The following is a 16384-nucleotide window of genomic DNA, read 5'->3' on the forward strand; positions in this document are numbered from 1 at the left end:
ATGTGAATGATATCCTTATTTGTAGCCCCATCCAGGAGGCCTCTTTGGCTGCTGCTGCAGAAACCCTTAATTTCTTGGGTAGTGGAGGATATAGAGTCTCTTTGGATAAAGTCCAGATAGCACGCCGCCAGTCTGGAAAGTATCTAGGCCATGAACTAACTCCTACCTCTCGCTCCTTAACCTCTGAGAAGAAAAGGACAATCTTGTCTATATCTATTCCAGCCACTAAAAAACAACTTTGAACTTTTCTAGGTATGGCTGGATTTTGTAGGCTCTGGATCCCAAATTTCGGCCTTATTGCTAAGTCATAAAGAGGCTTCCACTCAGGGCCCTGACTCACTCCCTCTAGAGTGGGGTCCTGATCAGACTAAAGCTTTTGAGACTCTGAAAGCTAAATTGACCACCACTCCAGCATTAGTCCTACCTAATCTAGGAAAACCTTTCACCCTGTATGTAGATGAAAGGAGGGGACAGGTTCTGGGAGTCCTAACACAGTCCTTAGGACCTGACCCCGGGCCAGTGGCCTATTTTTCAAAACAATTAGACTCTGACTGCAGGATGGCCTACATGCCTCAGGGCAATAGCTGCTACACCCATTCTAACTGAGGAAGCCTCTAAACTTACTTCGAAACTTTGGTCAGCCACTGGAAGTTCTAACTCCCCATTGAGTTCAGAGCATCCTGGAAGCAAAGGGCCACCAGTGGCTGGCTAGTTGCAGGCCCACCAAATATCAAGCCTTGCTCTTAGATACCCCTGACCTAACCCTTCAGGTATGCCAACACTTAACCCAGCAACCCTACTCCCAGACAGTGGCCACTCAGATTGTCCTGGTTCATGATTGTGAGGAGACCTTGGTCTGTGTTTATGCCAGTCAAGCTGATTTGAAAGATTCTCCTCTCCTGAACCCCGAAGCAGTGGTCAGTCTTTTCCAAACCATAGAGGCCAAACCCCTGCTCCCTGGGACCTCTGCCCAGAAGGCAGAATGATAGTACTCACCAGAGCCCCAGAGCTAGGGAAAAATAAACAAGTAAACATTTTCACTGACTCAAAATATGTTTTCCATGTTCTACATGCCCATGGAGAAATTTGGAAAGAAAGGGGGTATCTCACAGCAAAAAATTCCCCTATTAAACATGCACAGGAAATTTCACATTTCCTCCAACCTGTTCAAAAGCCCTCTCAGATAGCTGTTATCTTTTGCAAAGGTCACCAGAAAGGAGAAACTGATCAGGCTGTGGGAAATTGCCTGGAAGACTGCAACAAAGAATGATGACTGCCAGTTGACTATACTGGCCCCTCTACTCCCACAGCTCCCAGGTTCCTTCACACCTTCATACAGCCCTCGGGAACAGGCCCTTGCTAAGGAAAGGGGATACTCTATTTCCTCTGGGTGGTTTCAAACACCCTCAGGAAAACTTCTTATTCCAAAGGAAAGTCAGTGGAAGCTTCTTTTTTGGCTTATACCAGGCCACACACCTAGGAAAGAATGCCCTTCAGTCTCTGATAAAGCCCATTTTTACTGGCAGTAAGCTAGGAGAAACCATCAGACAAGTCTGTTGGGCCTGCCCAACCTGTGCTTAGGTGAATCCTGAAGGGGCAGTCAAACTTCCTCCCCTTTTAAAACCTGTTCAGAGGAGGGGTACCTACCCAGATGAAGACTGGCAGATAGATTTTACACATATAACCCCATGAAGGGGTTTCAAATTTCTTTTGGTTTCTGTTGACACCTTTACTAACTGGGTAGAAGCTTGCATTTGCAGAAATGAAAAGGCTCAGGAGGTATCAAAGTTCCTATTAAAGGAAATCATACCTCAGTTTTGGCTTGCCTGGCTCCTTACAGAGCAACAATGGCCAAGCTTTTATTTCACAGATAACCCAGGCAGTGGCAGCCACTTAAAATCAATCACCACCTCCACTCAGACTGGAATCCAAAATCCTCTGGTAAAGTAGAGAAAATGAACCATACCATTAAGTGGATATGCATAGAAACCCAAGAAGATTGGGCTAAGAATCTCTCCATTGGGCTGCTCAGAGTTTGAATCACACCTAGGGAAAATATCAAGCTCAGTCCCTTTGAACTCTATATATATAGGACTCAATTCATATATATATATATATTTGAACTCTATATATATGGGAGGCCCTTCCTAACTTCTGACATCGTGGTGGACCCAGAACAGCATTTAATTACCCAATTTGCAACTCATTTAGGAGCTCTCAGGAATGCTCTGACTGAATATGCCAATAAGTATCTCCCAAAACCTCTTGGCAATGAAAAGGAGTGTCCTGCTGTAGTACGACTTGGATATTGGATCTACTTAAAGTCATGGAAAACCCAAAAGGGAGAACAGTTAGATATCAAATGGAAGGGATCCTACCGAGTCATACTCACCACTCCAACGGCAGGCAGTAAAACTCAAGGTCTCCTCAGCTGGACTCATAATTCTAGGATTAAACCAGTACCACCTCTTGCTTCCCCCCAAGAGACTCCAGAATACACCTATGAGCCATTGGAGGACCTCAAGCTAATGTTTAGAAAGGCCCCAGCCCCCTCCAGCAAAAAGGATAAAAAGAGGTGAAATTATAACTGCCCTTTTCTTTTGGCCTTGACACAGTCGTCTTTAATTCCTACCAGGGAGATTGTCCTTTATCTATTTTTTGGGGGGTGCCTGTTTGGTTTTTGTTTGCCAGGTTTGTCACCTCCAGGATTCAAGCCATCAACCTCTGGATGACCACTCAAGCTATGCAAATCTCCGACTAGATCCAACTTCTCCAGCCCACTGGACCTGGCATTACCCACAGAGTCTGACCCCCTTGAACAGGACCAGAGAGGCAGGGACAGCTCTACGCTCCTTGCCAGCAGGAAGCACTTTCAGAAGCTGAGACCTCCGCCCCTTTACCCCAAAAGAATTTGGGTCCCATTTGTTTGAGGGAGAATGATGAGGTATGGGTTCTGGGAGCCCCCTCTAGCTCTCCTTGAGTCCTTGAAGTACAGGCTTTGGGAACCTCCCTTGGACTCTTGATTAAATCATCCCATTTGATGAGGCATTTGCATGAAGCAATAAGCCTTACATTGTGGCTGAGTCCTAGCCTCTGTTACTAGACTTCCCACCCTCTGTTACTAAACTTCCTACCTATCAAAATATCAATCTACCCTTGAACTGGCCTATCCCATCATTGTCTGTAGTCTCCAGCTACTTCCCACCCTTAATCACTCATTGACCTCATTAACTCCTCCTGAAGACCCTCCCCAAACTCCTCCTTTAGACCACTCCTAGATTCTTCCCACAACCTTCTACCCCATCAGGTCTTCATGTTTGTGAGAGCACCATAGAATGCCATAGAATAGTGAGAGCACCATAGAATTTTCTAGCAGACTTACTCTGTGTCTAATGCAAGCAAACTTTTAATAAATTTTACTTTTCTTTGGCTAAAAAGACTCGGATTTGAATTCATTCAGCAGGACCCAGCATGTTGGTATTTTGTGGTCTCCAGAGCAACCCTAACCCTCTTAGTGGGTAACCTCTTCAATGCAGCTAATAAGTGTCAAAGACAGAATCTGAGCATAGATTTACCTTGCTACATGTCCATACTCTATGCACTATACCATGCTGCTGTTCAAAAGGCACCCACAAAACACAGCAAAAACAGCAAAATCTGATAATTGTTTGTAATGGAGGTTAATCAGTGGAGTCTTTGGTCATTCCCTTTGATCAATCCCCTGATCTGCTTGATGAGATCACAATTCATTGACCTTAAGGTGATATTACAGGTTAGGAAGGTACAGGGTGAAGTAAATAGAATGTACAATGCTGTACTTGGAATCAAACTTCAAATACTAGCAATATGACCCTTGGCAAGTCACTAGACCCCCACCTATTTCAGTTTCCTTATCAGCAAAATGAAAACAATAATAGCTCCTATCTCCCAGAGTATTATAAAGATAGAATCCTGTAAACTAAAAGGAAACAAATTAATTTAAAAAATTAAAATATAAAGATAAAGTTAGATAATATTTGTAAAGAGTTTTACAATATTTAAAGCAATATATAAACACTAGCTTTTATCATTATAGGCATCTCCTATGGAGCTTGTCATGGGCCCTAGTATCTTTATGAGAGAACACAGGGAAGTTCTCTGAGTGGTCCCCAGTATCTGAATCTGTCTCCTGATGACTGACTGACTAAAGTCCAATAAGACAGACTTTTGTCTGAGGAACTACCTTCCCTTGGTTCTATAAGAGTGAGATGTAGAACAGCTTACCACTTGGGCCTTTTTTCTTTTTTCTCTCCTTTGGATTTCTGTAATGGAGTACAATAAAGGGAGGGGTGGGGATATCTCTCCTCTACCTCCAAACAGAAGCATCAATGGCAACTTACAGCAGAAACACATGGCATTGGGAGATATATGCTTATACCCAGATTTCCCAGTTCTGAATTCTTTCCTCTGGGGGCACAAATGACAGATTATCCATTCTGACAATGAATGTTTCCAGTTTATGAGTTACCTCATGAGTAACCCCGAGTTCCCTGAGAAGAATATTCTTACCACATGCTCTGAGGAAAAGAGGACCACCAACAGGAAGACCCTGGAGCTAAAGGAATAAAGTCATGTCATGAGGGGCCAGGAGATCTGGACCTTGCTGACCCTCCACGATGCTGCTGTGAGTAGCTTGCATGGTACAGATCCAGGGAAATGGGAAGGGTTTGTTCTGTACAAAGTGTCTTTACCATCTAAGGGAGTATATAATGAGCTCATTAAGTGCCTTATGTTTCCTATATTTGTTTGTACATACTTATGAGTCTTTTGTCTCTTATAAAGTTTCTGTGGTGGAAGAAATAAAGGCTGTCCCAGAACTTATTTTACATGCAGTACTCTTAATTCTTAACCTGACTTTGTGGTAGTTATTGGCCACAAATAAAGAAACCCATACACAGGTCATATTTAAGCTTTGTTTTAGAAATTTCTGCATAGTTTCATTTTAGAGTAAAGGCATGGTCAGAGAAAAACTGACTCCTCTGGGAGTCAACTATGCCAACTATGAGCCCAGAGGCCTTGTGTCCACTTGTGTCCACTTGTGACCACTGAGCCAGGTGTCATGTTTGAGAGTGGGGAGGGGGATATGTGTAAGATTAATTAGATTGATCAGAGGTTCCTTGATCAGCTCTCATTACACGTATATTCAGAATTCATTTTATACCTCCATACTAAAGAATAATTTACTTAGGAACATTATTTTTTCATTACTTTTAGAGAATTCCTATTCAAGTAGTGGTTAAACTAGGACCCTGAGATTCCAACTCTGAGATTCTATGATCTACCCATTGAAGAATTTTTTTTTTCTATTCAAAGAAAAAAAGCCTATCATTTTGTCTGCAAACTCACAGGCTGTCAGTATAATCTAACCTGCTCTATAAAAAAAGAGTAAATTAGGAAATTCTATATTTGAAAACAGTCATATTTTCTAAACAAGAATAAGAACTGACCTATATCACTATTGTAGAGAGTTGATAAAGGAAGCCTATTCAACTTGATAAGGTTAAAGGGACTCTATGTCCAAAAATTCTGAATTCTCCTGGAGTGATTACATTTCACATCATCTCGAAGAACCAGGCGCATCCCAAAAATGCAAATTTGGACTTTAGTTGCATCTCCCTATGTAATATATCAGCCTTATTCAAGTCCTAAGATAATTGATGACTCCCATGATGTTGTTTACAATAATGGTAACCCAGGTATTTGTTGACCTATTTACAAATCACTCAGGATAGGTGATTAAGTCTTAGGAGACAATATGATTGGTTTAGACCTTTGTGGGATTAGAACTCCTTTGTACTGCCTACAAAGGGAGCAGTCAGACCTACTAAAGACCATACAGTCAGTGCTCAGAGCACAGAGTAGCATCAGATGAGATCTGAAAGTAGAACTAAGTTCCTGGGTGTTAGGGAATGAAACCTGCCTATCCCTAGAATTCCCCAGGGGTCATCTCCCCACTTCCTTTCAGCACCAGAGATGGCAGCCATGGAAAGGCAGTGTCTGAGGCATGTTATAGCTGTATGTGCCTAATTGGTAGAAGAAGCCCCAAGGTAGTCGTAGAAAAGTCAAGTCTTTTGGATAACTGTCAAGAATCTGGGGGTTCAGGGATGGAGCCAAGATGTCAGAGTAACAGCAAGAAGTTCAGTTAAGCTTTCCAATGCAACTCCTCCGCAAGTATCTAGAAAATGCACCAGATGGAGTCCTAATCAGGAAATCAAAGAAAAAAAATCAACGTAAGTCATATTTCCAGCTCAGGTCAGCATAGGAAGATAAACAAAGCGGCCTGAGGACATCTGAGATGGGGCCTGGTTAGGGGCATGCAGCTGCAGAGGATTCTAGTGTGTAAGAGCTGAGAGAGAATGGAGGCTGGGCACCAGAGCATAAAATCCCAGGGTCGTACAGAAGGACCCTGACCTTGTGAAGGCTATGGGAACAGATGCCAACTAGCAGCTCTGCTGCTCACTACTCAGTTCTGGGTCATAGATCCAGGGATGACTGACAGGGGACCTGGGAGTGAGTGAGGAATGGTCACCAAGACTGAATCTCGTCTTTGTATGCTATTTTCCTGTGAAAACCAAGGCTTGTCATTGAATGCAACCCTAAAATTCACTGCAGTTAATTTCACCATAATCCTGAGCAATCCCTCACAGATAGAAATAATCTTTCTATGATCTAATCACTTATTCTTACCTGCTTAATGAGTCTGATCTGTTTTTCACAAAAGAATACCAACAGCTTCACCATCACCATTATCTAAATGTTCTGACTTCTTTGGAGAATCTTTGATTCTATGTTCCCTTACTGTGATTATCAATAAATACAAAATTGCAGGGTCGGCCAGGTAGCACAGAGAGTAAGAGCAATGGCTCCAGTGTTGGGATGATCTGGGGATCGAATCCGGACTCAGATACTTAGCACCCACCCAGAAACACCTGTCTGTGTAACCTTGAGCCAGTTACTTAACCCCCATTGCTTTAAAAAAAAAATACATAATTGCAAACTAAAATCTTCAGTGTGATCAAAGCTACTATAATGCTATTCTTTTTAAACTAAGCTAACATTTACCAGGAAGGACTGTGTTTGAACACTGGATTAAATCCTTCTCTAATGTCAAAGTTGCCATCTTTGTGCTCTCCTCTCCCCTTCAGTTTTTCATTTCTTTCTCATCACATTATAACTTGTCCTCATTGACAGAAAACAAAAAACTAAAAGCAAGAGCTTACATTGAAATGGAATTTATCATAACTATACCTTCCCACTCTTCCATTATGGAATTCAGTTTCTTATGCTTGAATGTTTCTAAATAAAGAGCCCTGGCTTTTTTCTTAACTTCTTTGAGATACTCTTAGAACAGAAAGCTCATAATTTGTTCTCTGTTTTCACTGAATGTTAAATGGCTCTGAAATTATATAAACTGTATTGAACAGATGACAGAAAATGCAGAGGAAATGCAGAGAGACAGTACCTAGAGAAAAGAAACTCATCAATCAGTAGCTTAAAAATATGTATTAATCAAGCATCAAAGGTCCTATAAATAGACAGTTTGTTCCTTTTATTTCTAAAAGAAAGACAGCTACAAATAGAAGGAAAAATAATCTTAATCTCTACAGAATCCCCTCAGAAATTCCATTTGTCCTTTTGAAAATGAAATATATACCTTGCAGCTATTCAAAATGAAACAAATGACAGCTACTAACTGTCATAGTAGTAATTAAGTCAAACAAGTCCTTCAACATAGTTCCTTGATAAGGAGGTACTATGCTTTAAAAAAAAAAAAAAGAATGTTAGATTATTTTCAGTCTTTTTGCAGTTGCAGGGGTACACACAAAACAGTGGCCATGGTGTTTTCAGCTTGTAGCTGAGAGGTTTCAGAGAGAAACTAAAGATTCATTCTGATGAGTGATTTGGCCTGGAGGAGAGGGAGAGAAAAGAATGACAATGCCATGAAATGCAAAACACAAACTAAACAGGAAAGAAGATGAGGGATCTGTAGGCAACTGAAGCCACCAAAAAGAGATGCACTAACCATCCATCAAGCTCAATCTGTGAGAAGATAGCTTGTCATGCACTGTCTGTGAGAATGATCTATACCAAATTCCATCTGAAAGGTAGTCAGTAGTTCCAGGAAAGATGCTGGTCTCAAATCTCAAAGGACTTAGCCTGACTCATCTCATGCAACAGTGCCCTTCTGAAGGTCAGGATTGTACAATGACTCTGAGGAAAAGCAGGCAGTCAAACACCATAATTTATAAGGCTGACCTCCCTGAGGAAGAACACACTGAGCATGAGAAAGCTCTAATTAAGCAATATTTGTGAGTGAGGGGAGATAATGTGATAGAATGAAAATCAATCAATCAGTATGAGTTTGTCCTGTATAAAGCTCTATGCCAAGAAATGGAGATACAAGGAGCTTCATTCTAGTCGGAGAACAACATGTACAGATATAGATACAACAAATCATAAAAATAACTAACATTTATGTAGCACCTCCTATGTGCTAAGCATGTTACAATTATAATCTTATTTGATCCTCACAACAACCCTGGGAGGAAAGTGCTACTATTACCCCCATTTTACAGATAAGGAAATGGAGGCAGAGGTTAAGTGACTTGCCCAGGGTCACAGAAAGTGTCTGAGACCACAGCACAACACAGATCTTCCCTGACTCCAAGCCCAGAGCTCCATACACTAAACCACCTACAAGATACATACAAAAGTAAACTTAGAAGGAAAAGCACTAGGAGGTAGGGAAACCAAGAAAGGGCTAAAGAATTTGGACTTTGACATGAGTTGTGAATGAAGCCAGAGATTCTAAATGTGGAAGTCAGGAAGGTTCAAATTCCAAGATGGAGGACAACCAGTGAAAAGACAGAGGCCAGAAATGGAAAGTTATGTGTGAGCTACAGCAATTAAGCCAGGATGGCCAGATTGTAGAGTAAGTGAAGAGAAGTAATGTGAGAGGAAACTAGAATGATATAAATAGGGCCAGGGTATGAAGAATTTTAAATACCAGAGGATTTTAAATTTGATCTTGGAGATAATAGGGAGCCATTTAAATGTACTGGGAGCTGAGGGGTTGACATGGTCAGATCTATTCTTTAGGAAGCTATATGAAAGATGGATTGGAGTGGAGAGAGATGAGACAGAAAGACTACTGAGGAAACTGTTGTAGTAGTCCAGGTTAGAAACAACTTGGGCCTAAACATGGGTGGTAGCCATGTAACTGGACAGAAAATGATGTATGCAAGAGATATTATAGAGAAGGATTTGGCAAGAGATTGTGTGTGTATGTGTATGTACTACATATTATACTATACATGATATATATTATACATGATACATATTATGTTATATATAAATATATATTATTTATACATAGTTTATATATCTATATATAGGTACATATATCTATATCTATAGACAGATAAATAGATATAGAATATGAGTGAGAAGGCAAGAATTACTCTGAGGTTATGGACCCGGATGACTGGAAGGATGGTGGTGCCCTCAATAGTAATTAGGTTTATCTGGAGTCAGAGAAATGGTTCATTTCTGGCTTTATTCCTTACCTGTGTGACTTCCAATAAGTCCTTTCTCTATTGGCCTCATTTTACTTTTATGTAAACTCAAGGGGTCAAGTTTGATCCTACAATCTTATGTGTTTAGGTGCCTACAGAAATTTATAAAGATACTCCTGACTTCTTTCCTGACCCACATGAAGAAAACAAAGATAACTAAGCAATTATGACTAACACTCAATAAGCAAGATTCACTATCACTATGTGAACTGAATTGTATAGGCTCATTGTCACAATGTCACTAGTGAATGAAAAAATAGAAAAAATATATGTCACTATCTCTTGTCAAGTGTGAGAATATGACTAGTATGTGGAACAGTTCAGCAGCTTAAGTAGCTTAGTGGAAAGTACACTAATAGGGAGAGGACTTCAGTTCAAATCCTAGTTTTGCTGCTTATGGTTTATATGACCAGGATAATTTAATTTATGCAGGCTTCAATTTCCTCATCTGTAAAATAAGAAAGTTGAATTAGATAATTTCAAAGGGCTCTTTTGAACTCTAGGGACTGTGACTTATGAGGTTAAGACTATATCTTAAAAGGCAAAAGGTTGAAAATTAGACTATTAGGAGCTGGCTGTCAGATACTGGGCAAATTACTTTCTGTGCTCTGGGCCTTTAGCTTCACTATCCATAAAGTGAAGGGTTCTATTAAGGGTTCTAATTTACCTCCTAAATTTAATCAAGAAGAAATAAAAGGATACAATGTCAACCACTTCACAAAGTATGTCAATGGACCTTTAGGCCTTTTTCACAAAATCCCCAATTTCTCATTGGGAAAATCAGCAATATATATATATTCTTGTGCTTTAATGAAACTATTCTGGAAATGCAACTCAAAACCTTTCATTTTGGATTTTTCCCTAAAATAGGTAGCCAACTGCATGTCATTTCTCATGGCAAAGAAAATGGGTGTATTTTTTAGAAGGTACACAAGCTATAGATTGCATCTACCATTCCTTTCATAAGAAGTCCTCTAGCATTCTTTTTCCGGAATGGGTAAAAATCTTCACAACCCATCCTAACCCCAAAGTTTTAAACCACAGCGCACATTTCACTAAACTAAATAGGACATGGAATAGGAAGACATATTCATTCCTTTGCCCACATGGGACAGATTTGAACTTAAAGCCCTTAATGTCAGTCATTTTCCTCTTCCATCCAAGGAAATGAATCGTCCTTCACTTACCTGTCTTTGGGAAGGTTTGCGTACCTGTCCTGTTTATCTTGTGCTCTCTTCTTATTCTCCTCAAACTGCTCCAAGACACCTTTTGATTTTCCAATAGGCAAATGAGGATGAAGTAAATTTCCATCTTTTGAATTTCCCCCAAACAGCTGGGGTTTTGCCTGATACTTTGTGAAAATACTCGGTTCACTCTGTTGAAAATAAAAAAGAAATTCTTATAGCTACTCAGATGCAAGGTACTTCTAATATTCCCTCCAGTTCTCTGCAAAGTAGGATGATTTCCACACATGACAAGATTCTAAATATGTAATTTTGTGACTTTAAGTATTTCACTTTAGTCTTAGGATAACAGATTCCCTCCCCCTCAAAAAAATAAGTGACATTGCCTATTGAAAAGAAAGCTCCTGGAGAAACAATCAATAATTCCATTAAAGAGAAAAGAATGAGAAAACATACCAAAATTTATGGGATGCAGCCAAAGCAGTACTTAGGGGAAAATTTATTTATCTAAATACTTACATCAATAAAATAGAGCAAGGGTAGATCAATGACTTAGGTATTCAACTAAAAAAACCTAGAAAAAGAACAAATTTAAAAATCCCCAATTGAGCATCAAATTGGAAATGCTGAAAATCAAAGGTGAGATTGATAAAACTGAAAGTAAGAAAACTGTTGAACTAATAATGAGATTATTTTATGAAAAAACCAACATGATAGATAAACCAATGGTTAATTTGATTAAAAAGAAGGCAGATGAAAATATACGATATCAAAATATCTAATACCAAATATATGGTATCAAAAATGAAAAGAGTGGGGGTAGTCAGGTGGCACAGTGAGTAAGAGCGCTGCCCGCAGCGTCAGGAGACCCAGGATCAGTTCCGGTCTCAGATACTTGGCACCCACACAAAAAATAACTGGCCGTGTAACCTTGAGCAAGTTACTTAACCCCAACTGCTTTAAAAAAAAAAATGAAAAGAGTGAATTCACCACCAATGAAAAGGTAATGGAAAGCAATAATCAGGAAATGTTTTGCCTAGTTATATGCCAAAAAAACCTACAGTTTGAGCAAAATTGATGAATATTTGTAAAACTATAAACTGCCCAGAATAACAGAAGAGGAAATAGAATACCTAAATAACACCATCTTAGAAAAAGAAATTGAACAAGCCACCAATGAATTCCCTAAGAAAAAGTCCCCAGGTCCGATGGGTTCACAAGTGAATTCTACCAAACATTTAAAGAATAATTCATTCCAATAGTATAGAAACTATTTAGAAAAATGTATCAAAAAGGAATTCTATCAAATTCCTTTTATGACACAAATACAGTTTTGATATCTAAACCAGAAAGAGCTAAAACAAAGAAAGAAAACTATAGAGCAATTTTCCTAATGGATACTGATGCAAAAATTTTAAATAAAAGACTACCAAGGAGATTAGACAAACATATTACAAAGATCATATACTATGAGCAGGTGGGGTTTATAGCAAGAATGCAGGTTGGTCCAATATTAAAAAAAAACCCAACTATAAGCATACTAGATCATATCAGTAACAAAACCAACAGAAATCATGATTATCCCAATAGATGCAGAAAAAGCTTTTGGGGGCAGCTAGGTGGCACAGTGAACAGAGTACCAGCCCTGGAGTAAGGAGGGCCTGAGTTCAAATCTGGCCTCAGACACTTAACATAAAACTAGCCGTGACCTTGGGCAAGTCATTTTACCCCAATTGCCCTGCCTTCCCCCCTCCAAAAAAAAAAAGAAAGAAAAAGCTTTTGACAAAATACAGCATCCATTTCTATTAAAAACAATAGAAAGCATAGGAATAAAAGGAGTTTTTCTTAAAATTATAAGTAATATCTATCTAAAACCATCAGTAAGCATTATCTGTAATGAGAATAAGCTAGAAGCCTCTCCAAAATATCAGGTATGAAGTAAGGATTCCCATTATCACCACTATCATTCAATATTGTATTAGAAATGTTAGCTATAGCTACAAGAGAAGAAAAGAAAATTGAAGGAATTAGATTAGGCAATAAAGAAACAAAACTATCCCTCTTTGCAGATGATATACTTAGAGAATCCTAGAAAATCAACTAAAAACTACTTGAAATAATTAACAACTTTAGCAAAGTAACAGGATACAAAATAAACTCATATAAATCATTAGTATTTCTATATACTTCAAAAAAATGCAGCATCAAGAGACAGAAAGAGAAATTCCATTTAAAATAACTGCAAACAACATAAAATACTTGGGAATCTACCTGCCAAGCCAAAACCAAGAACTAGATGAACATAATTACAAAATACATTTTATATAAATAAAGTCAGATCTAAACAATTAGAAAACTATTAATTGCTCATGGGTAGGCCAAGCCAATATAATAAAAATGATAATGCCACCTAAATTAATTTACTTATTCAGTGCTATACCCAAACTAAAATTTATTTTATGAACTAGAAAAAATAACAACAAAATTCATATGGAAGAACAAAAGATCAAGAATATCAAGGGAATTAATGGAAAAAAATGCAAAGGAAGGTAGCTTAGCAGTATCAGATCTCAAACTATATTATAATGCAGTAATCATCAAAACTATCTGGTACTGGCTAAGAAATAGAGTCATGGATCAGTGGAATAGATTAGATACACAAAACACAGTAGTAATTGTCATACTAACCTAGTATTTAATAAACCCAAAGAACCTAGCCTCTGGGATAAGAATTCACTATTTGACAAAAACTGCTGGTAAAACTGTAATACAATATGGCAGAAACTAGTTATAGACCAATATCTTACACAATATACCAAGATAAGATCAAAATAGGTACCTGATTTAGACATAAAGTGTGATACCATAAGCAAATTAGGAGAGCAAGGAATAGTTTAACTGTCAGATCTATGCAGAAGGGAAGAATTTATGACCAAACAAGAGACAAAGAGCATTACAAGATATAAAATAATAATTTTGACTATATTAAATTAAAAAGTTTTTATACAAACAAAATCAAAGCAACCAAGACCAGAAGGAGAGTTAGAAAGCTGGGAAATTATCTTTATAGGAAGTGTCTCTGATAAAGGCCTCATTTCTAAAGAGAACTGAGTCAAATTTATAAAAATACAAGCTGTTCCACAATTGGTCAAAGGATGTGAACAGGTCATTTTCAGATAAAGAAATCAAAGTATCTATAGTCATATGAAGAAATGTTCTAGGGGTGGCTGGTGGCACAGTGAATAGAGCACAGGACTTGGAATCAGGAAGACCTGAGTTCAAATCCAGCCTCAGACACTTAACGCTTACTAGTTGTGTGACCTTAGGCAAATCACTTAACCTCAATTGCCCTGCCTTCCCCCCTCCAAAAAAAAAAATGCTCTAAATCACTTTTGATTAGAGAAATGCAAATTAAAACAACTCTAAAGTACCACCTCACACATATTATATTGGCTAATGTTATAAAATAAGGAAAATGATAAATGTTGGAGAGGAAGGAAAGGATGTGGGAAAATTGGGAAACAAATGCACTGTTGGTAGAGTTTTCAACAGATGCAACCATTCTGGAGAGCAATTTGGAACTATGCCCATAGGGTTATAAACATGTGTACACCCTTTGATCCAGCAACACCACTACTTAGTCTGTATCCCAAAGAGATCATAAAAAAGAGAAAAGGATCTACATGCACAAAAATATTTATAGTGGTCCTTTGAGCAGTAGAAAAATATTGGAAATCGAGGGGATGCCCATCAATTAGGGACTGGCTGAGCAAACTGTGAAATATGAATGTAATGGAATAACTACTGTGCAGAAATGATGAGCAGGCAGATTTCAGAAAAACCTAGAAAGACTTGTATGAATTGATGCAAAGTGAAATGAGCAGAACCAGAAGCACACTGTACATAGCAATAGCAACGCTGCGTGATGATCAATTACGAATGACAGCTTTTCTCAACACAATGATCTAAGACAATTACAAAAGACTCATGGAAAATGCTGTCTACATCTAGATAAAGAATTAATGGAGGGCAGCTAGGTGGCACAGTGAATAGAGCACCAGCCCTGGAGTCAGGAGAACCTGAGTTCAAATCTGGCTTCAGACACTTAACACAAAAACTAGCTGTGTGCCCTTGGACAAGTCACTTAACCCCAACTGCCCTCCAAAAAGTAAATAAAAAATAAAATAAATAAAAAAAAATAAGAATTCGTGGACTCTGAATGCAGATTGAAGCATACAACTTTTTTTTCCCTTTTGGTCTGTTTCTTCTTACAACTGTGACTAGTATGAAAATATTTCTTACATGATTGAACATATATAACCCATATCAAATTGATTACCATTTTAGGAAGAGAGGAGAGGAGGAAGGGAAGAAGAAAAATTTGGAACTCAAAATCTTGAATGAATGCTAAAAATTGTCTAAATATAATTGGGGGAAAAATATTATTTTCAAAAAAGTACAAAACTATCCAAATAACAGATTCCCTGAAAATTAGAATGGCCCAGATAGAAATTAATAACTCCATGAAATAGCAAAAAATATTTTTAAACAAGTCAAAAGACTAAAAAAAAGAAGATATTTCATATAAAAAATAACTGACCTTGAAAACAGAGAGATTAAAAAAAAATGTAAGGGGCGGCCAGGTAGCACCTGGCGAGTAAGAGCACTGGCTCCAGTGTCGGATGACCTGGAGATCGAATCCCAGGCTCAGACACTTAGCACCCACCCAGAAATAACTGGCCGTGTAACCTTGAGCAAGTTACTTAACCCCAATTGCTTAGGGGCGGCCAGGTGGCTCAGCGAGTAAGAGCACCGGCTCCAGTGTCAGGATGACCTGGATCAAATCCGGTCTCAGGTACTCAGCACCACACCCAGAAATAACTGGCCGTGTAACCTTGAGCAAGTTACTTAACCCCGATTGCTTTTAAAAAAAAAAAAAAAGAATCCTTGTACTATATCAAAGCCATGACCAAAAGAAAGTCTGGAAACCATGTTTCAAACAATAATAATTAAAAACTTACCAGTCCTATTAGAATCAGAGGGCAAATGGAATATAGAAATAATCTACTAGTTACCTGGTGAAAGAAATCCCACAGTGAAACCTCCTAGTAACATCATAGCCAAAACCAAAGCCTCTAGGTAAAAACAAAACAACAACAACAAAAACACTCTGAGTTGCCAGAAAGATAGAATTCAAATACAGAGGAGTCACATCTAGATTTGGCAGCTGCCACCATAAAGTAGAAGTGAGCTTGGAATATGATATTCCAAAAAGCAAAAGATATAGGCTTATAACCAAAAAATAACTTACCCAATAAAACTGAATATGATACTACAGAGGAAAAATGGAACTTTAATGAAATGAAGGACTTCTAAGCATCCCTGATGAAATAACTAAAGCTAGGTAGAAATTGTAAGATGCAAATACAGGAATCAAGAAAATGTAAAAAGGTAAATATATTTGAGCAATTGGGGTAGAAGAAACACATTTTCTCCTTGGATCCCTAATGTAACTAGATGAAACAGAGGACCTCGAATGATTTTGTTGTTTTGATGATCTTAAAAAAAAAAAAAGAGGGAAAGAAA

At 38.4% G+C, this 16384-nt stretch overlaps 1 protein-coding gene across 3 annotated transcripts in view; it reads right to left on the reverse strand.

The window, feature by feature from the left end:
* Positions 1–16384, reverse strand: part of IHO1 (interactor of HORMAD1 1) — an 82178-nt gene that overhangs the window by 48849 nt on the left and 16945 nt on the right. For 2 of the 3 annotated variants that reach the window (XM_069095733.1, XM_069095732.1), the window contains exon 4: positions 10802–10989. In XM_069095733.1, the coding sequence (XP_068951834.1) occupies positions 10802–10989 (188 nt within the window). The remainder of the gene's footprint in view (positions 1–10801; positions 10990–16384) is intronic. The other variant, XM_069095731.1, reaches the window with a different exon arrangement.

Source organism: Petaurus breviceps, unplaced genomic scaffold (genome assembly GCF_028583685.1).
Source record: "Petaurus breviceps papuanus isolate PSGF00001 unplaced genomic scaffold, PetGlider_PUasm1.0 227, whole genome shotgun sequence".
NCBI lineage: Eukaryota > Metazoa > Chordata > Mammalia > Diprotodontia > Petauridae > Petaurus > Petaurus breviceps.